Source organism: Glycine max, chromosome 10 (assembly GCF_000004515.6).
Source record: "Glycine max cultivar Williams 82 chromosome 10, Glycine_max_v4.0, whole genome shotgun sequence".
In the NCBI taxonomy this organism is placed as follows: Eukaryota; Viridiplantae; Streptophyta; class Magnoliopsida; order Fabales; family Fabaceae; genus Glycine; species Glycine max.
Window position 1 is genome coordinate 26120381 of NC_038246.2, and position 26689 is coordinate 26147069.

At 34.7% G+C, this 26689-nt stretch overlaps 1 protein-coding gene and 1 pseudogene across 1 annotated transcript; both read right to left on the reverse strand.

Moving 5' to 3' along the window:
- LOC112998138 (uncharacterized) overlaps positions 1–26689 on the reverse strand; it is a 271594-nt pseudogene that overhangs the window by 68063 nt on the left and 176842 nt on the right.
- Positions 3984–8897, reverse strand: LOC100779686 (uncharacterized). The gene is made up of 4 exons (XM_003535829.5): positions 8502–8897; positions 7801–8012; positions 6063–6327; positions 3984–4396 (listed from the first exon to the last, which is right to left on the reverse strand). The coding sequence occupies exons 1-4, from the start codon at positions 8763–8765 to the stop codon at positions 4106–4108; spliced, it is 1032 nt and encodes a 343-aa protein (XP_003535877.1). The 5' UTR covers positions 8766–8897; the 3' UTR covers positions 3984–4105.

Sequence of the window (26689 nt, forward strand, 5' to 3'; positions counted from 1 at the left end):
ACCCTAAGTACCTAGACGTAGAATTCTTTAATGATGAAACATTTGATTGCTATCAAGTGTTTTAAAATTCTGGCCTTGTTGATTTCATGTCATTAAAATTGCCATATTATCCTGAACTTGTAAAGGTCTTCTACTGCAATTTAAAAATTCAGGATGGCATTATTATTTCTGAGGTGCATGGTATTCCTATGGTCAATGATCAGTCACTGTTCTTTTCTTTAACTAATTTACCCAGTCAAGGTGCACCTTTTGAGGGCACCATTGTTGATGACTGGAAATTTGATTATTCGAGTCATGATGCTCATCGTATAGTCTGCAATGATCAAGCTGAAATGACCGGTAGATTGCTGGCCGGGTCATTAACATTTGATAATCGCATCATGCACTATATAATTGTTAGAATTTTGCTTCCTCGGTCTTCAAATTTAGCACAAGCCTCTGAGGAGGATTTGATTCTTATGTGGGCTTTTCTTACCGGTCGTCAGATCGACTGGGCCCATTTGGTTCGGTACCGAATGCATAAGGCATTACGGGCCAATGCACCTCTCCCTTATCCACATTTGATTACTCTGTTTCTGCGTCATTTTCAAATTCCGCTTAATGATGAACCATTTGTTCAAGTCAAGCGTTCCTTTGCAATTGGTGCTGGTGCAGTGACTTCCTTTGGGTACCGTAAAGATTGGAATGGTCAATGGCTGAAGAAGGAAGCACTCCCTCCTCAAGATGAATGTACTCCTTCACCTCCTCCTCAGCGCGATGATTCAACACTCATGAATGAAGTCCTCTCCGAATTACGGGGTCTTCGTTCTTATGTTGGTGACCGTTTCGACTCATTAGATACACGCTTTGTCGGCATGGACATTCGCCTCACACAGCTTGAAGAGGATGTAGGTTACATTCGTCAGAGTTTCGATCTTCCACCACCACCTCCACCTTCTTAGAATTTAGTTTCTAATTATATGTCACTTATAAGCCGTGTATTTTGGCTATTTAGTTTCTTAGAATTTAGATTATTATGTTAAGTACTTTATTTATCTTGTAGAATTTGGATTTCAAACTTTTATGCTTTGATACTATGTGGTTTGTTTTTTATTATTTGGATTATGGTTTGGTTTCTTTTCTCATTTGTGCATTTGGTTGCTTATGCCTTACACTTTGATGTTCATCTGTTTCTACTCCATTATTATCTCAGGTTTACTTCCCAATAACTTTGGCTTTTTGATGTTGCCAAAGGGGGAGAAAAATGGGGTGTAGAAAAGCTTAACAAACTTTGAAATCAAGTGATCTCAAGTGATCATAAATTCCAAAACATAGGGGGAGTAAACGTAAATTTTATATATATACAATTGTTTGTTGCTTGCTCTTGAATCTTGATTTCAGGACTTGTATTGTCATCATCAAAAAGGGGGAGATTGTAGATGCAAATGCCTTTGGTGTTTTGATGATGATCATGATGAAATGATGCAATTGATGCAAATGGGCTTTTCAAGTTTAACTTCAAGACAATACTTCAAGAATACAAGTCACAACATCAAGATGATCACTAGTATATTAGGAAGGGAATTCCTAATTGAATTAGCAAAAGGTTTGGCCAAGTAATTTAAATTAAAAAGTGTTTTTCAAAGGATTTACTCTCTGGTAATCGATTACCAGAGGATGTAATCGATTACCAGTGGCCAAATATGTTTTACAACAGCTACTAAAAATTTGAATTCAAATTTTAGACTGTGTAATCGATTACACAATTGTGGTAATCGATTACCAGCAGTTAATAAACGTTTTAAATTCAAATTTTAAAAGTTGTAATCGATTACACAAATCCTGTAATCGATTACCAGACAAGACTTTCAGAAAAATTATTCTAAGAGTCACAACTTCTCAAAAGGCTTTTTCATGACCACCAATGGTCTATATATATGTGATTTATAACACGAATTTACTCAGAGTTTTTCAGAACAACAAGTGTTTATTCTCTAAAAGAGCAAAATCATTTTATCCTCTTAAGAATTCCTTGGCCAATTCAATTGCAATTCATTAAGGGATTATTTGAGTGCTCAATCTGTAAAATCTATCTCTTTCAAGAGAGATTCATTCTTTTTCTCCTTCTAATTCTCTAAGGGATTAAGAGACGGAGGGTCTCTTGTTGTAAAAGAATTCTAAACACAAAGGAATGATTGTCCTTGTGTATTTAGAACTTGTAAAAGGAATTTACAAGATAGTGGAACTCTCAAGCGGGTTGCTTGGGGACTGGACGTAGGCACAAGGGTGTGGCCGAACCAGTATAAATCTGAGTTTGCACTTTCTCTTCCCTTAAACTCCTTTATTTATTATTGCTTTACATTCATATTCAAATTGTTTTATTTGAATCAATATTTAAGAAGTTCATTGTTAAGGGAATTTATAACTTGAATAAAAAGTGAAATAGATTTTTATTTGGGGAAGTAGTTTGGAATATCTTAATTCAATCCCTCCCCCCTTCTTAAGATATCTAAGGCCACTTGTCTAACATATATCTCCATTCATGATGATTAGCTAGAGCCTATATTGAGTGGACTAGATGTACGTTTCCATACAGTCCTTCTATTATGGATAGTTATCTCTTATAAAGCTTGGGGGCCTTGTGAGGGAAGCTTCCTTAGGAATAAGCTGATTGTTTTTATTTTCCATCAGGATCTTTTTCTCTAGATACTAAGTTCTTAACCATTATAAAGCAAGCCTATCAAGTTGTTGCAACATATTCACATGGATTTAGCTTCACCTTGCTTCAGTGTTTAAAATGTAATATTAAACAATTATGGCGGTTTATATCGTAAGAAATTTCTTCGGATCGGTATCTTGTATAGGCATCGTCAATAAGAAAAAAATTGCAGCATGTTCACATCATAAATCCATATCAGATCCAAATCAAAATTAGTATTGAATTCTTCAAACCTCATCATCACTCTAAACCTCCCTCCCATGTCTCCACCCAATTCATCTCCACACCAATCGCCGCAAAATGTCGCTCCCAAGATCCAAATCCAAAAAATTCCATCGTGAGTCATGATTGTGAACGCCTCAGATTCGGGCTTCTATGGGATTCTTCTCAGCGGTGCCTCTTCGTGGCACAAGCTCTGGTAGTGTCTCGCGACAACTATCGAAGAAATTGAAACGTAGATCCTAACTGTCACCATTCACAGAGGATCTGGATGGCGCAAGTGGGTCATTTTCAGAACTGGTGTAGTTAGGGAAGGAGCATATCTCGTGGGAGACGGAGATCCAACAAGAGCACAAGATCGAAGAAGTCGTACTGCGATGTGCGACAGTGGCAAATGTGGGAGAACCTCGTGGTGAACATAAGGGACTTCACGCGGCAAGGGATGAGATATCGAAGTTACATTAATGACAACCTAGCTATATCCATTGATTACTCCATAACGACAAGTTTTTCTGATTTTGCTCTTATAATAATCCATTCCATAATAAATAGATTTCTTAATTTTCAAAAGGGGAAAAATACTGATATACTATATGTTTTCCTTTTATTTTAAAAGTTGAATGTGTCTTTAACTTTTGCATTTGAAAGCAAGCTCTTTACATTAATTGTACATTTGAAAAACAAGCGAAGGATGCTCCATTGTTGTGGCTCTTATATTTGATTTTGGATTTGGTTGGGTTTGGGGTTGTTGATCTGTGTTTCTTGATCTAATTAGATATACATATAGTATTAATTGGCGAGAAACAAATTTTGTCGGTTCTAAACTGCCAAAATTGCTTAATATTACATTTTAACACTCAAGCAAACATTTTTGACAGTTTTTAGAAAATTAATCCTCACAAAATATAATTACATAATTAAAAAACAAATGTTATGTGGTTAGTTAACTGAGAATTGGCCACAAGAATTAAAAGTGTTTGATGAATAAAAAATAACTAAGATTGATATATTTTTTATTCAGCAATTAAAAATAAAAATTTCAAAAAACTCAGACCCAAAAACATAATTAGTCCTTAATAAGATTGAACTTTATCAAAAAAAGAAATGATTAATTGCACGATTTCTGGTTCATGTCTTTGAATTTGACATGCCAAAATCAACAATTAATTAATATCCAGCGAATTATTTTTAATCCACTAATTGTGTTTTGATGATAGTGGCACTCACTTCCTCCATGTATGGAAACAAGTGTCCAGAACCTGGCACTTCATGGTAATGAATCCAGGGAATATTTTGGGCAATATAGCGTTGCAACATAACTGGGACAAGCTTATCGTCATCGCCTTGCCATAGATGAACATGGCCTGTGCTATCTGGGAAAGGATTATTAATATCAAGGGGATCAAAATCCCAACTTCCAAACCCAACTATGGCGTCACGACAAATGGATTCAGCTTCACCTTGTTGCTGCACCTGTGACTGCATTAAATTTATTAATTTATATTATTTGGGGAGTAAAATAATTAAGGATATTTTAATAATAAAAAATTGAAACAGTACTCTTCTAAAAAGAGACGTGAAAATTTTAAAAGAATATATTTTAATTAGGGACCACGGAAGTAGTAATTCACATTAGGAAAATCCTTGGGGTGAAGCAAATAAAGCTCTAGCTTTAGACTCAAAATAATTTTACTTATTGATAATATTTTTTTTTAAAAAAATGGGTGATTAATTAATAAATAATAATAGTATAATTAATTGGTAATTAAATATTTTTAAGGAAAAAAAGAAGAAAAAAGACAGCCAAGTGAGTGATTAATTAATAAATAATAATAGTAAGGGTTATCAAACTGTCAAATTAACTCTTACGAGTTTACGAATTCACTTATATTCTGCGAGTTGACTTTTTGAATAAACTCTTTTTTAGTAGGCTCTGACTAAACTCTATAAATTCTCAGTAAACTCTGTAGACTCTCGAGTTTATCACCGAGTCAATGGGTTAGCAAGTTAAAAAAATTAAATCAAAATGTAAGTCATTTTTTATTGTTTTCTATGTGTTTAACATTCAACATATATTCATTTAGCGTGCTTTTCTCAAATAGAAAATTCTTAACTTTAATAATACCAAACTTAATAACATCAAACCCTCGATGAGAATGATTTATCACTACTATAACTTCTACAAGTTATTGTCTACTAGTGATGTATTATTACTAGACTTGGTTATTTAAATATTCTGAACTTTGTGATACTGCTTTGCTTTATTATATTGTTGAAATGTTTAATTAGTATGTTATTTATAAATATTTTGATATTATTTTTATATGAAGTAAACTCTTACCAGTCTGTGAGTTGAGTCTACGAGTCGAATTCATGAAATTCTCACGAGTCTGTGTAAACTCTCGAGTTAATAAATAATAATATTATAATTAATTAGTAATTAAATATTTTTATGGAAAAAAAAGACGAAAAAAGACAGCCAAGTGAGTGATTAATTAATAAATAATAATAGTATAATGATTAATTAACTGTTTTTATGAAAAAAGAAAAAAAGAAGAAGAAAAAGACAGCCCCGCTCATTTTAAAATTTGGTTTCTTTAGAATGAGTACCATTGATTGAAAAGTTAACGATTAAAACTGATACTAAATTATGTAATATTTGAATATTAACAACCCCCATATTTTAGCAACAGTATTGGATCTGATGATTATGGCCCATGAACACCCATAATTACGGCTAGTGGCTATATATAGGATTGATAATGTAATAATGTTTATACTGACTCTGTTAAATACTTTCATAAATAATTTTTTAATAGTTTCTATTATTTTTTAAAATGATATTTGAAGTAATGCTCTTTAAAATATATATATTGGTCTCTAGTTTTTTATATTTTACAATTTTTTATTTTTAAAATATTTATTAAATTTTTTATTACCCTTTATTTTATATTTGATTAAAAATATTTTAAAATATAGTATAAGATTAATAATATTATACATAATATGAAAAAAATATATAATAATTGAAACTAAAAATATAATTAAAATAATGGAGGGATATATTATATACCACACATGACACATGGAGAGAATTTGGCAAAAAATAATCATGATGAAGAGGTGCATTTGGTAGCTATATTACCTGTTGTTGTCTGTTAATTAAGAACTTGGAAACGATTGATAAATCTTGATTGGAGAAAACAGCAGGATTGCGTTGTACAACACTAGATGAAGGAAACCACTCCTGAGTAAACCACCAATATGTTAGCCAAGGAAAGTAGTGAGCAACTCTTAGTGCCCATTGATCATGTTTGGGTTGCTTGTAGTAGGCTTTTGTGGTCATGTTCAAAGGAAGGTTATGCCACCAATAATTCACCACTGGAGTCATTAGTGTCGCCCCAGCAAGTCTGTTAATTAGCATCATAATTAGTTACTAATTAATCAATGTATGACTAAGGACCAAACTCATTGTGTGCACAAAAGTTGAAAACATAGTAGCAGTTCAGTCAAAGATTTTAATTTGGTACATATTTTAAAATAAAATTCTAAGCAACCTAGTCAAATGTAGTAGTTTAAAAAATATATGTATATATGGCATTATTTTCAAATATATGTATGACATGTTGACATTATTTCCCAACAAAGAGAAAGGTTAACAATAGTTTTAATTATAAGCTCTTAATTAAATATTGAGACGTGAGACACATATCTTCATGTTGAAAGGTCAAAATATTGATTTTTTTAATTAAAAGGGTGTTGAAAAGAGTTCATTAATATAGTTAATACCTTGATAACCTTCCTCACCCAACACATATTACAACCAACATCTTTTTTTATTGGATAAAATTCGCCTACATTAATTCATTTACACAGATCTTTCAAAATTTAAAAAACACGTCTTCCGTTTAAATCAAAGTAATTAAGTTGAGTTAAAGTATATTTACTATGACATTTTTTGAAATAATTTACTTTGACTTTCAAACCTGTTTTTAATTTTTTTTTATTAAATTAGAATTTCCCTAAGATAATAAGTGCCAATCATGCATCAATATTAAACCCATATCAACAAATTATTGATTCAAGTGATATTAATCATCCATAATACAATAATCTTGGGACAATAAATTAATATCATATTTTAGTTTTCATTTAAAATATATATGGAGAGAGATTAATCATAAGTAACAAAAAAATCTTGAGACAATAAATTGATATCATATTTTAGTTTTCATATTATATATATATATATATATATACTATCGCTTGAAGCGTGGATATTGAAAAAAAAAACACTTAGAATTCAATGTCTTTAAGTTTTGTCCTTAGAAAGGTGAAACTCGTAGGGATAAAGTCACCTAATTTATTTCCAAATCTACTAGCCTTAAAAATCAAAATTTAAATAAAAAAAGTAACTGCAAAAATTGAAGACAGCTATAAACGATTTTATAACAACTCATAATATGCTGAACTGGACTAGATCGTTTTAATAAAAAAAAATTAAATTCCTAAACATTTCTTAATTAAAAATGGTCAGCCACTTGATCCAGCGTTACAAGTGGTGTTCAGTTCTATATATGTAAAATCTTTTGACAGAGAAAAGAAAAACGTACAAAAACAAAACAAATTAGTTGGGGGTGAATGATTGTACAATTAGCAATTCTCTGCCAATAAACTTTTTTGGGTAGTTCTGCCAACAAACTTCAAATTAATCTTAATTGGTTTTGGCTTTTAAGTCTTTTAAGATTTGGCTATAATGTTATTGTTGGAGGCTTATCATCCATCATTACTCGTTTATCCTGACTTTTATTAGAACTAAAGATAGGGAGAAGAAAACAGAACAAAAAATCTTAAACAAAGGAAAAATAAGAACCAGCAGCTACCTATGAGGTATGAACTTGAGGCAACCCCAAACAGCTTGTCCTCCCATAGAAAATCCCATGACATAGAACTTAGCTCCCATCCCCAACTTATCTGCAAGCTCTTCAACATCAAGAGCCAAACTTTTCACCGTTCGATTAGGATCAGGGTCACTTTCTCCATACCCTGGTCTATCAAAAGACACAATGTACACTCCAAGTTCCTCAACAAGTCCCTAATTAACCATACACCCAGAAAATAGAAATTAAAATCAACTAAAGTGAACACAAAAAAGGACAAAACCATCATGATCTTATGAACCCACTAGCAGAGTCGACCTAGTAATTAGGGTTTAGAGTAGTGAGTCATAGGTTCGAACCATGATTTTAAATTGTGATTGTTGTTGTGTTGCATTGCATTGAGCCAGAAAACCTTTATATTACAAAAAATGCGACTGTTGAGGCCATAATTGCGGTTACGGTACGATTGCAAAGAGTCAAAATACCTTAATTTTGCGGCAAAAATTGTGCTTGCAGACCGCTATTTAAAATCATGGTTCAAACCTCAGCATAATTATTGTATACCAAAAATCAAAATCACTTGGCTCGAACTAGTGATAGGAAGTTTGAGTAGTATACATAAGATCATAATTTCGAATTTCAATTCGACAATTGTTATAAAAAAGATCATATATAAATCTGACTAGTAATAAATATATATGTACTTGGGGAAGGTGTGTTGCAATCACAGCATCATGTCTACTAGAACCGAACCCATGTAAGAACACAATCTTCTTCTTGGCTTCTTCTCTAGGAACACCATGTTCCTTGTATGCTATGTGCCTTCCATCTCTGAGCTTAATCCTTGGCCCTGTGATAAGAGGACCTTCAGGGGAACTACCACATGTTCTTGGGGGTGGAGGGTGAATGGCTTGATATGCCAAGGCCAAAAAGCCTATCAAGAAAATTGCTGCAATTCTTCTCAACATTTGTTTGTGAAGCAAAGGAGAGAGAGCTAGAGTATAGTATTTATTTATAGTGGTGATGACAATTACTCGAGAGCCAACAACACATGAAGAATGATGAACATGACCTTACCTGATCTGTTTATTTTTGGTAGGTTCAATGTCTTTACTTGTGTTAATTAGGTTGTATCAGGAGACCAAGTGGCCGTATACAGTCCACATGTAGGTTGGCGTAAGTCTTCTTTGAGATTTGACTTTTAAATTTTGTCTCTTAAATATGAGTTTGTTAAATATGAAAATGATCATGTTAATGATTAGATTAAAATTAAAATGAAAAATTAAGATTAAAATATTTTAAATTAAAATTAAAATTTAGTTTAATCTAAAATCTCTAAATGATTTATCAAACAGAAAATTAAATATCTTAAAGATTTAATTTGTCACCCTAAAATATTTCAGACTTATCACCAACATAACTACCACAATATGGTTTAGTGCAATTTTAGCTTAAAATTAATCCGAAACAAACAAGTACATTAAGTGTGATACTTTGGTTCAATTTAAATTATTTATGAAATGTAAACCAAACCAAATCAATCTTTTGCGATTCCGTTTGGGTTTTGCAATTTGAAAATTCTACTAATAAGTATTAAAGAAATGCTAAAAAAGTTTGTTATTAATTGGACAAAAATTAAATAATAATTAGTTCAACAATCAACGATATACATGGACAACAAAAGTTTCAACAATTGAACTTAAATTAAAATAATAATTGTTTCCCAGGTGAATAATACTTGAATAACCATTCAACTTAAAAGTAAGGTTAAATCACTCATTTGGTCCCTATAGTTTCACGATTCTTACCTTTTTAGTCCACATAGTTTGAACGTGATTTTTTTAGTTCCTATAGTTTATATTTTTAGTTCTTGTAGTTTAAAAGTGGTTTTGTTAGTCTTTATAATTTGCATTTTAATTCCTTTTTAGTTCCTATAGTTCGAAAGTGATCTTTTTAGTCCCTATGCTCTATATTTTAACCCCCTTTTAATCTTTACCATCATAACATGAATAATATTATCAATTACAATTCACTATAAAAATATTAGCAAGTAATTCGTAACAAATTTATCTCAAGATAATTTGTAATAAAAAAATAGTTGATAATTTATAACTAACTTGTAGCTAATTACTTTTATATTTTGGTGTAGTAAAGACTAAAAGGTAATTAAAATAAAAATTATACAAACTAAAAATATCACTTTCAAACTATAGAGACTAAAAGACAATTAAAATACAAACTATAAGGACAAGAAAAATACTTTTAAACTATAAGGATTAAAAGAAAATTAAAATGTAAAATATAGGGACTAAAAAAACCACTTTCAAACTATAGGGACAAAAAAGGTAAGAATCGTGGAATGGTTAAATTACTCATTTGATTCCTATGATTTCACGATTCTTACATTTTTAGTCCTTATAGTTTAAAAGTGATTTTTCAATTCCTATAATTTACATTTTAATTTTTTTTAATCCCTTTAGTTTGAAAGTGGTTTTTTTAGTCATTATAATTTGCATTTTAATTCTTTTTAGTCCCTATAGTTTGAAAATAGTCTTTTTAGTCTTTATACTTTACATTTTAATTCTCTTTTAGTCCTTACTATTAAAATGATTAATATTATCAATTACAATTAACTTCAAAAATATTAACAAGTAATTCGTAATAAGATAATTTGTAGTTAATTTTTTTATAGTAAAGACTAAGGTAATTAAAATACAAATTCTAGAGACTAAAAGATCACTTTCAAACTCTATAGGGACCGAAAGAGAATTAAAATACAAATTATAATGATTAAAAAGAACGCTTTTAAACTATAGGGACTAAAAAAACCACTTTCAAACTATAGAAACTAAAAAGGTAAGAATCGTAAAACTATAAAAATTAAATGAGTAATTGAACCTAAAAGTAATAACAATACATAATACTTACTTACAAGTTTTGTTTGGTTCAATTTTTGTATGTCAAACTGCAAACTGAATCAAACCGTATGTTTGAAAAATAAAAAATAAATAAATCAATAATCATCAATTTGTTTGGGGTTTTTGATTTTTTGTTTGTAGGTTTTCGTTTTTATATTCAATTCTAAACACCCCCAATAGTAATAGCTATGTTAATAAAATGAAAAGGGTTCGAGGCCTGCCCTCAACTTTTTATAATTTTACTTTTAATATATATATATATATATATATATATATATATATATATATATAAATTGTTAATCCACATATACTCTTTTTTAGTATCAATACATTAGCAATCAATATTATAAATTTTGGAAAAAAAAAATCAACAAGTGCATTTATAACAGTAAATTTAATTTAAGGATATCACAATAATTTATCATTCAATTTAAATAAATCATTTATCTCTTTTATTTTATTTTTAACAACATTAAATATAGAAATTATCTTTCCTCTCTCTCCTCTCACCAGGATTAATTTTAGGAATCTTTGTCTTCGATCTCTTACGTTTCACTATAGTATAAATTAATTATAAAAATATGTATATTATAAAAATTGTTACTTTTATAATTTCTTCTTCTTATTAAATATTTGTCTAAAAAAGAGCTTACATTAGATAATTTTAGTAAACTTATTTTTATTAAAAATTATCAAATGCTTTTTTTAAAGAAAAATAATCATTTATGTTTAATATGAAATGTTATTATATTATGTTGATATAATATGCTTCAAAAACTATTACGTTGATATATTATGCTTACTATATCACAAGAACCATAAGCTAAAAATATACACTAAATTGGAAAAAAAAATTATATTTTTTATCTTTTTAGTTGTCTTTAATTTTGATTTTAGATTTTCTTTAAATATTTTTACAAATTTAATCTTTTAATTATATAGAATGACATAAATTTGATCCCAAACTTAAATTTAAAGGTTGACTGATACAAAGTAACATGGTAGGTCCTGCTTTTTACCCTCTAGCTTCAACTTCTTCATTTCAGATTCACACACACCTTCCTAACTTCCTTGGCCGACAGCAAGGTTGCGATGTCGTGGGCATGCGGTGAATTATTTTATGTCTTCACAAGCTGCTCATCTCCCTCTAATTCTCACCCCAACTGCAGTGCCATTCTTCCGCAGACAGTTGTTCCCTTTCCTTTTGTTCCTTTCCACATATGCTGAATTTTTATTTGGTGAACTTTTATTTCCATAAATCATAAATCCACGCTTTCACCTACACCTTCAACAAGTTATTTTATCTGCCTAACTTTTCTTTTGTTTTCTTTTCTTCAGTGTCCCCCAACCTTCCATAAGGGATTAATGCCAAACAATAAAGTGCAAGCAGAGAACGTCGATGAACGTGGTGAAGTGAAACAGAACGTGTGTTTTGTTTTTTGTTATTTTTTATTTAATGGTGTACCTGATCATGATCCAATCACATTGGAGACTAAATTAGCGAATAAATTTAAAGAAAGATTAAAATTGAAATTGGAAAAACCATAAATAGAATTTTACTAAAAATAATGAAGGTAAGCTTTTTTTTGTTACCAAATGCAAGCTAAATTATTACGCTTAATATATTGTGCATAAAATGATTTTTTTCTTTAAATTTATTTTTATAAAAATATTTAATATGTACATGAAATTATAAAAAAAAAACTATAAATTGAAATATACAAATTTCTATAATACATTTACTGAGAGAAGAGAACATTAAAAAAATTAATGTTGATGAGGGGAGAGAGAATTTCTACATTTAATGCTGGTTAAAAATAAAAGAAGTATAATTATTATTGTAAAGATAATTACATTCTTTCATGATAAATATTTTATTTTCCTTTTATAATTATACTACAAAGATAATTATTTTATTTTATTTTTCAAACAAAATATTTGAAAATTATTTATTTTTTAATAGTATTTATATTTTACCACTCATTATTTTAAAGACTTTAAATAATTAAACTTATATGATTGATATAGTGGTATAAGGTCATGCTGCATTTACCACTACTAAAAAATAGGATTTCTACATCGGTTATTAAGGACTTTTAACCCAACATGGTTATTAACCCATGTTGAAAGTAGCGACGTTGAATGTATTATCGTTAACATTAGTTTTCTAAAACTGATGTTAATATAAAATTACAACATCGGTTATTTAAATAACCGATGTTTTTTATAATAAGAATTATAAAAAAAAAGTTATATATCTTCATATCAACATCGATATAATAAAATATTGCATGATATAATACTGCATTGGTCTAGCATCATTGAAATACATGCACTGAATGCGAAGTGCCTTCAATCTCTCTGGTTCCATTGGTCTAGCATCATTGAAATATTGTATGATATAATAAAATATAAGTTAATAATATAATATCAATGATAACAAAATGAAATTTGTTTGAATTAAACAATTACCGTTTCCCAATTATTCTTGAAACTTCCTAAGATTATAGTTGACATCCAGTGCATGACGTAATACCCACACTCAGTGCTTCCTTTTTGTCTATTACACTAAATACATTATGAAATTTAGATATTCAACGTTAAGTACAAATTAGTCTACACGGTACTAAAATATAACTAGAAACATTGTTTAAATGACTTACTTTAACAACAATCCACCTAGCAGCAACAACCTTGGATTTACTTTGTGGAGTATCGTCAAATCCTTTCAAAGCACTATTGAATACAAACATGGATGCATATTGTACAATTAAAATATTGATGTTCCCAACTAATGCTAATGTAAATGTATTGAAAAACAACACTGACCTGTTAATTATTCCTTTGAGGCAGTTGTCTGACCTATTATGCAACAAACAAAACCAGATGACAACATTTTCCTTAGGCAAAATGACGACCATTTGTCAATGTGCACCGCAGTGGAGACCAATATAGGTTATTATACTATTATACATTATTTAAATTCATTTGTTCAGTTTAACTTATCCATTCAAGTAGGCTCCTAGGTACACATCCCTCTTTGATTTCTGCATCCAATTCTTAATATAACTTTCAGATTCAAATTGTGATTGCCCGAATCTCTGTATGGACTGTGGCTCGAGGAATCCATACACATCGGTATTCCCCACTTGCATACTTGTCTCAGTCATATGCTTATTGTTGTTAACATAAAGTAAATTATGTATAAATTTAAAACAATAAGTTAGGCAATAAACAATAATGTAAATGACTTACAGAATCCACAACTGTATAATAGAGATACTGAGACATTGACCACCATGTGCTATTTCAGACAGATCTTCATGCTTTATGTACAAGGGGTAGCTTTCATTAAACATCCCAAACACGGTAGCATCCCACATAACCTGCAACAGCTTCAGAAAAAGTTGTGGGATGGTCAATGTCATCAGATATAGGGGATCATTGGCATCATGATTCGGCCTATCTGCAGGTTTCGCTGGTCCCACATCTCCTTGTTTATCCAACACAATTAATTAACATAATTTAATTATAGTGAACACTTTAATTTAAAAAAACATTTAATGACATTGAAATATCTATTCTGATAAATGCTTGACAAGATGTGTCGGCCAAGCAAGGAAGGTTTTAAGTGCCTGCTCCACTAACTTAACCTCTTCAGTGGGTACAAGAATGGGAGCATCTGCATCTCTAACCTCCTCAACACCAAGCTTGACTTGATCATGGAGTAAAGGAATGTTGTGAACGGTTGTGGACCCCTCATAAAGTCTTCCTAGGGCAACTAGGCAGGGAGGATTTTCTTCGACGTACAACCCACATTTGTCTGAGTCACCCATGTCTGGATCGTTCCTGAGTGATCAACACAACTCTCCTTTGTGTTGACACGAGCAGCTGAAGGACCAACCTTAGGCTCAGGAGGCAGTGCCAGTCCCTGTGTTTGCATCTGCGATTGAAACTGAGACTGCATCTGGCTGAAGAATAACATTAGTTGTCGAGTCACTTTTTCTATGATCGACTCCTCCAGCTGGTCCTTGATTTTTTGCGTCAGCTGCTCCAGGTCTTCGGGAGCCATGGATCCTTGGAGCCGGTCCAAAGTATTGTTTGATTGTGACACTGGCTCCAGCAGCACGCACACGACCAGGGTGTTCTGGTCGCCTAATGGCAGCAATCAGTACATCTTGACGTCCATGGGCGACAAAGGAACCCTGTGAGGCCTGCTTCTCCAATGAATCTTGTAAAGAACAAATTTATTGGTTTACTCAATCACACAACAAACACAAATAATTGCAATTAACAATTGAAAGTGACTTACAATCTTGTCAGTAATTTCCTTTGCTACATCAGATGTCATTTGCCCAGTTTTCTTGGTGCGGGCCATCTTCCACTTCACGTGTCGTCTGATGGGAGATGGAGGATCAATCATGGTGTCAGTGCTTCCGAATTGAACAGCTTCCTCCACTTTTTTCTTTTTCTTCTCCTCCATCAACTTGTTTTCTAGATATTCATAACCCCCACGAGACAACACGTGAGGGGCAGTGTTTTGTTTCTAGATGGCCTATGCCTTTTTTCGCATATCCTGTAAAAATTAAACATTATTGAAAGTTATCATTACAATGTATTATACTAAGTGAATTTAAAGTTTAAAACAATGAAAATAAAAAACTTACCTCCCACGAAGGGTCTCTGCGGGTCTGACAAAATTGAGCCCACTTCTCATTGCTAATGTCGTACTTTTTGCATACAGTGTCAACGACACTTTCCTTGTCTGCTGCAAGTGACCAAGGGTGCTGAACCCCTTCCCCTTAGCCTCCCACACCCTTTTATAGCCAAAATAGGGGAGGATCTTGCCGCCCAGCTCGCCCGGCAAGCTGGTGGCTTAGTTTAGAAGCAACATGCTTGCCCAGGCGAGCTGGTTGCTTCATGTTGAAGCTTCTTAATGGGGCTAGATGGGTTTAGGGCTAAAAAACACCCCCAAAATTGATCTTTTCACCCCCATTTTGAGATTTTGCTTATTTTCCTTCCGAAACATCGCGAAATCTTACAGATTGTGCGACAATTGGCTTTAAGCAGCTCAACGTGACCAGCAAAAATCCGCATGTCGACAAACAATTGTCCCTAGACGAAATTAGGGTATAACAGTTGTCTCTCTTTACTAATCTTTTATTGGAGATAAAAGGGAAGTAAAGATAAGACACTAATTTCGTTCGAGCCAAATTTCCGCCTGACCGACCACTAGCTCAATCAGTGAAACCTATCAAAAGAAAGAGCATAAAAGACATTAGGCGCATTAGCAAATGCCTTGGTGCCTTGAAATCGATAAAATTAGATAACCGTGATGGTCTCCGCATGCTATCAGACTTGCTTGTCTCGGGATAGCAGGGGAGACTTCAGTTGCTTTGGTTGACAGACATTGGGTCTTTTGACAAGGGAAGCAGACGACTATGTTTGTCTCTGCATGCTATCAGCCTTGATTGTCTCCAGATAGCAAAGTGAACTGCAAAAATCTCAAAAAAAAAATCAGAAATGGATGACCATCATCGTCCACACACACCATTGGAATTGCTTGTCTCTGGATGATAAGGGGACTTTGATAGTCTTGGAACAACGAAAGAGAGTGACCATTACAGTCTCCACATGCCATCAGACTCGGTTGTCTCTAGATAGCAAAGGGTAGACTGTAACAGTCTCGGTCGAAAGACATTGAGTCTTCAACCAAAAGGGGCAGATAACCATATTCGTCTCTGCATGCTATCGAACTTGATTGTCTCTGGATAGCAAAAAGGGTGCAGAGGACCATAATTTTGTCTCTGTGTGCCATCAGACTTGATTGTCTCTGGATGATGTAAAGGGTGCGGGTGACCATAATTTTTCTCCGCGTGCCATCGGACTTGATTGTCTCTGGATGACGTAATGAAGACTGCAATAGTATTGCTCGAGAGACATTGAAGTATCCAAAAAGGAGCAGATGACTTTATTTGGTCTCTACATGTCAACTGGCTCGCTTGCCTTTGGTTGACGAAGGGGAGACTAAAGTAGTCTTAGTCAATAGACATTGAGCCTTCAACAAAGGGTGCAGACGACCATGTTGGTCTCTGTGTGTCATCAGAATTGATGGTCTTTGGATGATGAATGAGATACTAAAGTAGCCTCGGTCGATAGACATTGAGTCTTCGATGAAAAGAATAGATGACCACATTTGTCTCTGTGTGTCAACGGGCTCGCTTGCCTCTGGTTAAAAAAGAGGAGACTAGAGTAGTCTCGGTCGATAGACATTGAGTCTCTGACAAAAAGAAGAAGATGACCACATTTGTCTCTGCGTGTCAACAGGCTTGCTTGCCTCTAGTTGATGGTGGGGGGGGGGGGACTTCGGTAGTCTCGGTCGATAGACATTGAGTCTCTCAACAAGGGGAGCAGATGACTATGTTGGTCTCTACGTGCCATCGAACTTGATTGTCTCTGGATGATGATATGGAGACTAAAGTAGTCTTGGTCGATAGACATTGAGTCTTTGACAAAAGGGTGCAGACGACCATGTTGGTCTCTACGTATCATCGACTTGATGGTCTCTGGATGACGATATGGAGACTAAAGTAGTCTTAGTGTTCTTTCACTAAAATGTGAACTCGCTTAGCAAAGAAACAAACCTTCTAACCGATCAGAGCAACATGTATTTTTGAAGAAAAACAATGTGTCCATTGGGGAAGGGAGGCATGCTGATAAAATTTTCTCATAACCACAAATGAGATTTAGGATATTAGCATTTTGTTTCTAAACGATCATTTAGAAGAAACATTGGGTCCAACTGAAATAGAGGAAAACCGCTCAAAGTGTATAAATCTCACACAGGCAAGTATTTCATCCTAATTCCGAACCATAGATATGTCATAACTTGACTTTGCAAATTATTTCCTATCAAATCAAAGATAACATGCTCAATCATGGATCAATAGGACTTTTTTGGGAATGGTGTGTTTGGTGGGAAGTTTGGCTTTGGGCATTTTGGCTTTTTCCTTTCCTGTTTTTTTTTTTTTTTAGCGCGGCGCGAAAGATATGCGGGCACAAAGATTTGGTTGGTAACCAAGAAAGGGACCTTCATGTGTTTCAAATCATGGTTTATTTTCTTTTCTTTCTTGCTTGTGACAACTCTGTACATCATTCAGACATTGTCTGGTCCAATGACCTTTCTGTATATTTCTCTTTTGCTTCCTTTCGATCTTTGATCGGGAATTTTTTTCTTGCTTTCCTCCAATCTTTGATCGGGCATTTTCTCTTTTTCTTTTGCTTTTTTAAGCATATTCACAACTTAACAGTAAATGAAACTTCTTGTTTGGGAGATCCTTCTGTACTTTCTTCCAAGGGTAAGGGTAAAAATTCCTATCTTGGGTCAAGGTTTATGGCCAAAGGGTTGAGGTTTTGGCTAAAAAGGCTTGCGGAAGGCAAGACATGGCGTATGTTAGGGGATTTGCTTGGCAAGTGGTTCAGAGATAAGGGAATGCCACTATGTGGACACTCAAGCATATAACAATGATGATTTAGAAATTTATGCAAAACTGATTATGCATGCACCTATGTGGACACTCAAGCATCAAGTTTTGTGGCCATGTAACACTAACGCTTAGGGTTCATTTTCCCTATTTAAAATCAACCCAGTGTTTCCAAAAAATGTTCTTTTATCAATTTATGCACACATCTGAGTCCATTTAGGCATTTGGGAAAACTTTCACAGCATTCACCCTTCTGGTGTACACACATTTTTTTTCAAAATCCACTTGTGTTTTGACCGGTGAATTTTTCCAAAGAAAAACTGGTAGTTATTTATTTTCAAAAGTGTGTTGGCCTTTTCTCTTTTTTTTTTGGTTAATTGATTAATTATTTTTTTGTTTTTCTTTTTAGCTATTTCTTTCAATCAATTTTCCTCAAGCAAATAAAAGATTAAAAATAGTTTGCAATCCGGGCACGGTTGGTATCTGAGATTACACTTTATCGAAAAAAGGTGTGTGAATGAAAGTACACAAGATCTCTATTTTCGGCGTTTTAGACAAACCATCGCAAAGTACATACGACAATATGCTAGACGCGATAAAATAACTCACAATGAGCAAGAAATAATTGAAAGCAATAACATCATGTTCAGTTCAATCACAATAGACATAATAACTGTAAGCAAATAATGTCAAATCACAACGGGAATAACAAAATAACCGAAAGCAATAATGTCAAATCATAATGGAAATAACAGAATAACCAAAAGCAATAATGTCCAAATGAAAACAAATCACAAGTTTGGCAACCCGACTGTACAGCTTTGACTCCTCACAGGAGGAAGTCCAACATGCCGGCCATGTACTCATCCTCCCGGGATTTGTCTCCACCTCCGGAGGTCCCCGTGGGCCCCGCCTAGGTCTCAAAATCGGTCTCGTCCCCAGGCCAGGTCACCGTGGCCTCGAACTGCTTGGGGGTGGGCCAAGGGAAAAGACTAGGGTCCTGACTCTGCTAGTGCATGTTGTAATGATAGAACGTCTCGTTCGGCTACCTCTGCCCTCTGTGATTAGCCGCCTGCTGGCTAGTCACGTGATGCATATACATGTGCATATGAAGTTCTATCCTCTGTAGGCGATTGGAGATGGACCTCAGAGACGGTACCTCCTATTGAGGTGGCGGTGGCACATCTGCAGTTGGCTGTTGGTCCTCATTTGGCTGTTGTGGCGCCTGGCCCTGCGCCTTCCTGGGGATGCAATATTTCTTGATGAAGGCCATGTTAATAGGCGACCGGATGACCTTGCTGAGGGTGATAGGCACTCTGTAGAACTGACAGAGGCCCATAATCAGAGCGGGAAACCCCAGGGCCCTGTTGGACTTCTCTGGGTCCACAGGGTGTCTCGTAGGTTCAATCCCTATAAACTAATAAATAGCGTCAGATATGAGCTAGGCCACATGCACACTCACCTGTGTCAGGATGACATAAACCAACTGACACTTTTGTAGGGAGACATCAGAGTTGTGGTCACTGGGCAGGATGTTGCTAAGTAGCAATGCAATCCATATCTGTGTGAGGGTGGTCATGCTGGTGTGCATGATCTGCACATTATTTGATAAGAGAGCAGACAACTTTATCAAATCTTATCTTATCTAGATCAAATCTTATCTTATCTAGATTTTATCTAATCTAGACATTATTTCATCTAGATCTTATCTTATTTAGATTTTATTTCATCTAGATTTTATTTTATCAAATCTTATCTTGTCTTGTCTAGATTTTATTTTATTTATGGGCTTGGACTTAAAACAGATTTGTAAGCTTTGGGGCTGAAAATATATAACAGCACCAAGGCTCTAGTTTGAGGGCTGCTCTTTCGTTTTTAGTTTTAGGCTTCTCTTCTTCTTTTAGACACTTTTTCGTTTTGCAATTCTAGTTGTTACTTTTCATTTTAGCAATAAAATTTCGTTCTCTATTGATTAATGGAAGACACAGTCTCCAGTGTTGTTTTCTCTTGAGGATCAAGCACAACTCTCTTTGAGGTTCTATTATTACTATTAAATTTTGCTGAGTTTTTCCTCTTCACCAATTACTCTGTATTTGTTGTTATTAATTCATGCATGCTTAGTGCTTGATTAATTGTCTCTGCGCTTCATTTACATTCATGCTTAATGATCGTTCATGATTAATTGGTGTATGTGTTGCTTAATCACATAATGAATGCCTTATGTTAAATTTCGCTTAGTAATTTAATTTAGGGTTGGATTAAGTGGTTGAACTGATAAAGGATAAACTCTCGTAACCTAAGATAAGAGACTTGCTTGTGAATCAAGGGGAAGCAATGTGTTTTAATTATGATATTTTCTAGTTCAAATTTATTCGCTGTTTAATTTACAAAAACAAACAACCCCCCCCCCCCCCCAATTCGTTACTATTTTCCTACTATCTATTATGAACGTTTGGTTGACCATTGCTCGTTGGGAAACGACCTATGATCACTTCCTAGATACTGCATTTTTAATGTTTATTTGATTAGGGTACGACCTCGATCAAATTTGGCGTCGTTGCCGGGGAGCAATGTCCAAAGGTTCATAATAGCTAGTGATTCGTGTTGTGTTAGTGTTATTTAGTGTTGTTTAGTGTCGTTTAGTGTCTTGTTATTTTTTTTAGTGTGGTGTTTTGTTTTAGTTTTTCTGTTCAACGCTTTCCCTGTTTCAGTTTTTGTGTTTTGCTGTGAATAGTGCTTTGCGACGGATTTAGCGACCACTTTTGCTGATCTAGAAAACAGAGTAGTAGTGCAAATCCCTTAGCGACTGAATTAGTGACTGCTGTTGACAATTTAATTGGCGATTTTTGTTTTGATAGTTAGGGTTGTTATTTTTGGCTGAATTTTGGTGTGGTAGGTTCTTTTTATTGTTTTATTTTTCTAAACTTTCCTTAGGTAGTTTCCATAGTTAGACTTTAAATTTTTGCCTGAAAAATTTTTGTGGCATCTTTTCATGATTTAAGGGTGTTGTTCACAAAATTTCAAGTCATTTGGATATCATTTGAGGGTAGCTATAGTTCAAACCTACATTGTTACTTGCATAAGAAGGCAACTAGTTGTGCATGTTGAATGTAGTGTATGACTAGGGGCAATCCATCTGACTTACAACCCTTTGATCCTGAGATAGATAGGACATTTCATAGATTAGTTAGGCATCATTTTGTACCTTTTGAGCATCCTGAGCATTCTGTTATTGGTGAGTCCGAGCATTTTGTGGTTGGTAATTTTGAACATCCTGATTTTGAGCATTACAGTTTTGAACATTATGATTTTGAGCATTCTGATTTTTAACATTCTGAGAGCATGGCACAACCTCCACCCCATGAGAGGACTCTAAGGGAAATGGCTGCACCTGATTTCACCTACGAAAGCTTGTGCATCCAATAGATGTCCCATATGTTCTTAAAACTGGACTGATCCATTTGCTTCCAAAGTTTCATGGCCTTGCAGGTGAAGACCTGCACAAACATATGAAAGAATTCCATATTTTCTGGTCCACCATGAAACCCCCAGATATCTAGGAGGATCACATATTTCTGAAGGCTTTTCCTCATTCTTTAGAGGGAGTGGCAAAGGACTGGCTATATTACCTTACTCCAAGGTCCATCACGAGCTGGGATGACCTCAAGAGAGTATTCTTAGAAAAAATTTTCCCTGCTTCCAGGACCACGGCCATCAGAAATGATATTTCAGGCATTAGGCAACTCAGTGGAGAGAGCCTATATGAATACTGGGAGAGATTTAAAAACTATGTGCCAGTTGCCTTCACCACCAGATTTCTGAGCAGCTTCTCCTCCAATATTTTTATGAAGGACTCAGTAACATGGAGAGAAGTATGATAGATGCTGCCAGTGGTGGAGCCCTTGGAGACATGACCCCTGCTAAAGCCAGAAATTTAATTGAGAAGATGGCTTCCAACTCCCAGCAATTTAGTGCCAGAAATGATGCTATTTTCATTAGAGGAGTGCATGAAGTAGCCACGAATTCATCTTCATCAGCTGAGACTAAGAAGCTTGAAGGTAAACTAGATGCCTTGGTTAACCTGGTAACCCAGCTAGCCTTGAATAAAAAATCTGCACCTATCGCCAGACCCTGTGGTTTATGCTCCTCTGCCGACCACCACACAAACCTTTGCCCTTCTGTGCAACAATCTGAAGCAATTGAATAGCCTGAAGCTTATGCTGCAAAAATCTACAATAGACCTCCTCAACCTCAGCAGCAAAATCAGCCACAACAGAACAATTATGACCTCTCCAGCAACAGGTACAATCCCGGGTGGAGGAATCATCCCAACCTTAGATAGTCGAATCCTTCACAACAGCAGCAACAACAACAACAACCTTATTTTCATAATGCTGCTGGCCCAAGCAGACCATACGTTCCTTCACCAATCTAGCAGCAACAACAACAACAACCCCAGAAACAGCTAACAGTTGAGGCTCCCCGCAACCTTCCCTTGAAGAACTTGTGAGGCAAATGACTATGCAAAACATGCAGTTTCAACAAGAGACCAAAGCCTCCATTTAGAGCTTAACTAATCAGAAGGGACAATTGGCTACATAGTTAAATCAATAACAGTCCCAGAATTCTGACAAATTACCTTCTCAATCTATCCAGAATCCCAAAAATGTGAGTGTCATTACATTGAGGTCGGGAAAGCAGTGTCAAGGACCTCAACCAACAACATCCTCCTCATCCGCAAATGAACCTGCCCAACTTCACTCTACTCCAGAAAAAGATGATGACAAAAATTTAAAGAGTAAGTTACCTAACAATTTCTATGCAGGTGAATCTTCCACTGGTAATTCTGATTTACAGAAGCAGCATATCCCTCTTCCATTCCCTCCAAGAGAAATTTTCACCAAAAAAATGGAAGAGGCAGAGAAGGAGATCTTGGAAACATTTAGCAAAGTAGAGGTAAACATACCTCTATTGGATGCAATAAAGCAAATTCCAAGATATGCTAAATTCTTGAAGGAGTTGTGCACTAATAAGTGGAAGCTTAAAGGAAGTGAAAGAATTAGTATGGGCAGAAATGTCTTTACATTGATTGGTAAATCTGTTCCCCAAATCCCTGAAAAATGTAAAGATCTAGGTAAATTCAGCATACCTTGTATTATAGGGAACAATAAGTTTGACAATGCCATGCTAGATTTCGGAGCTTCTGTTAGTGTTATGCCTCTGTCTATTTTTAATTCTCTATCTCTTGGTCCTTTGTAGTCAACTGATGTGGTAATTCATTTAGCTAATAGAAGTGTTGCCTATCCTGCTGGTTTCATAGAGGATGTCTTAGTTAGAGTTGGTGAACTGATTTTCCCTGTTGATTTTTATATTTTGAATATGGAGGAGGGATTTTCTCAAGGATCAGTTCCCATCATTCTAGGCAGACCTTTTATGAAAACTGCTAGAACTAAGATAGATGTATATGCAGGCACACTATCTATGGAGTTTGGTGATATAACTGTTCATTTTAATATTCTTGATGCTGTGAAACACCCATCTGAAGATCTTTCTGTATTTCGCGTTGAAATAATTGACCATATTGTTGATGAATACATGACCGATCTTCATTCTAATCTGCATGATTGTCACTCTTCATGCATTGAATCTGAATTTGTACTTGATCATATGGCTGAATTTGATGCTGAGAGTGAATCTGAAATTGATATTGATTACATGTCTGGTGATGTTTTACCTCTTGAGATTGATTTTCTAGAGTCAGATAGAACAAACCATGTTTCAGGAAGTACACATACCTTTGACTTTCTTTATGAGGTATAGGCTGAGAAACCATCTCTTTCTACCATTATCCAGCCGCCTACACCAAAATTGAAGCCTTTGGCATCAAATTTAAAATATGCTTACTTGGATGATAGCAAAAGTTTTCCAGTAATTATATCTGCCTCCCTTGCTGATGAGCAAGAGGAGAAGCTGTTATCAGTTCTCAAGAAGCATAAGAAGGCTATAGGCTGGACCTTGGCGGACATTCCTGGTATTAGCCCATCCACATGTATGCATCGGATAAATTTAGAGGATGGGGCTAAACCAGTAAGACAACCACATAGAAGACTCAACTCGATGATTCTTGATGTAGTGAAGAAGGAGGCAACCAAGCTTTTGCAAGCTAGAATCATTTATCCTATCTCCGACAGCCAATGGGTGAGTCCCGTCCAGGTAGTCCCGAAGAAAACCGGCCTCACTGTGATAAAAAATGAGAAGGAGGAGCTGATTCCTACTCGGGTGCAGAACAGTTGGAGAGTTTGCATCGACCATAGGAGGCTGAACCAGGTTACCAAAAAGGACCATTTTCCCCTGCCATTCATTGACCAGATGCTTGAACGCCTGGCAGGTAAATCTCACTACTGTTTCCTTGATGGTTTTTCTGGTTATATGCAAATCACTATTGCTCCTGAGGATCGGGAAAAGACCACATTCACCTGCCTCTTCGACACTTTTGCCTATAGAAGGATGCCTTTCGGCTTGTGCAATGCCCCTGGTACCTTCCAACGGTGCATGATTAGTGTTTTTAGTGATTTTTTAGAAAATTGCATAGAGGTGTTTATGGATGATTTCACTGTATATGGATCCTCTTTTGATATTTGTTTGGATAGTTTGGAAAAGGTTTTGAATAGATGCACTGAAACTAACCTTGTTCTAAAATTTGAAAAATGTCATTTTATGGTTGAGCAAGGTATAGTTTTAGGCCACATTATTTCCAATAAGGGCATTGAAGTAGATCCTACAAAAATTTCTGTTATTTCACAATTGTCGTACCCCTCTTGCGTGCAAGAGGTGCGATCTTTTCTTGGTCATGCAGGATTCTACAGGCGCTTTATAAGAGATTTTAGCAAAGTAGCCCTTCCACTATCCAACTTGTTGCAAAAGGAGGTGGAGTTTGACTTTAATGATAAATGCAAAGAGGCTTTTGATTGCCTCAAAAGAGCACTGACTACCACCCCCATCATCCAAGCACCCGACTGGATAGCCCCTTTTGAGCTTATGTGTGATGCATCAAATTATGCATTGGGGGTTGTCCTTGCTCAGAAAATTGATAAATTGCCTAGGGTGATATATTATGCTTCTAGGACTTTAGTGTTGGATCGAGTGGCCTCAGAATAATTAAGAAGGGGGGGTTGAATTAATTATTCCTAAACCTTTACTAATTAAAAAATTACTCTTCTAAGGCTTTTACTAAATTGTTAAGAGAATGAGGAGTAGGAGAGAAACTTACCAAAAAGTAAAAGCGGAAATTAAATGCACAACGGAAAGTAAAAGAGTAGGGAAGAAGGAAACAAACACACAACAGTTTTTATACTGGTTCAGCAACAACCCGTGCCTACATCCAGTCCCCAAGCGACCTGCGGTCCTTGAGATTTCTTTCAACCTTGTAAAAATCCTTTTACAAGCAAAGATCCACAAGGGATGTACCCTCCCTTGTTCTCTTTGAACCTAGTGGATGTACCCTCCACTAGAACTGATCCACAAGAGATGTACCCTCTCTTGTTCTCAGTCAAACCCAAGTAGATGTACCCTCTACTTGTACCACAAAGGATGTACCCTCCAATGTGTTAAGACAAAGATCTCAGGCTGTTAAACCTTTGATACTTTGTGAATGGGGATACAAAAGAATTCTCAGGCGGTTAGTCCTTTGAAAAAGTTTGTATTAGGGAATGGGAATAATCAAAAGAATTATCAGACTGTGTCGTTTTGAATTCTTTGACAAGGGAGAAGGAAGACACAAAAGAATTCAGGCGGTTAGTCCTTTGTTCTTTTGGAAAAGGGAGAAGGGAGAAGAGAGACACAAAAAGAATTCAAGCGGTTAGTCCTTGGAAAATTCTTTTTGGCAAAGGGAGAAGAGAATGAAAAGATGAATAGCACAAGTTTTCAAGATTTGGAAAACCAGAAAACTTCAGAAAACTTTTGGTACAAAGAAGAAGAAGTTCAAAGAGATTCAAGGCTTGTAAAAGATTGATTGAATAAGTGTAAAAGTGTTGAATGAATGAATAAGTGTATAACAAAGCCTTGCTTTTATAGACTCTTCATGTCTGGTCAAGAAGACCATTTAGAAGAGTTATAACTTTTAGAAAAACTTAAAACCAATTTGAAAAAGTCAAAAACCTTTTGAAGAGTTACATCTTTTGATTTATAAAGAAACAATCATTGGTAATCGATTACCAAATCAGTGTAATCGATTACACAAAACATTGTAATCGATTACAGCTTTTTGAAATTAATTGGAACGTTGTAAATTCAATTTGAAAACGTTTTCAAAACAATTTTGCTACTGGTAATCGATTACAACAATCTGGTAATCGATTACCATAGATTTAAAACTCTTTGGTAAACATGTTTTGAGAAAAATCATGTGCTATTCAATTTTTGAGAAAAACTTTTCATACTTATCTTGGGATTGAGCCTTCTCTTGATTCTTGAATCTTGAGTCTTGAATCT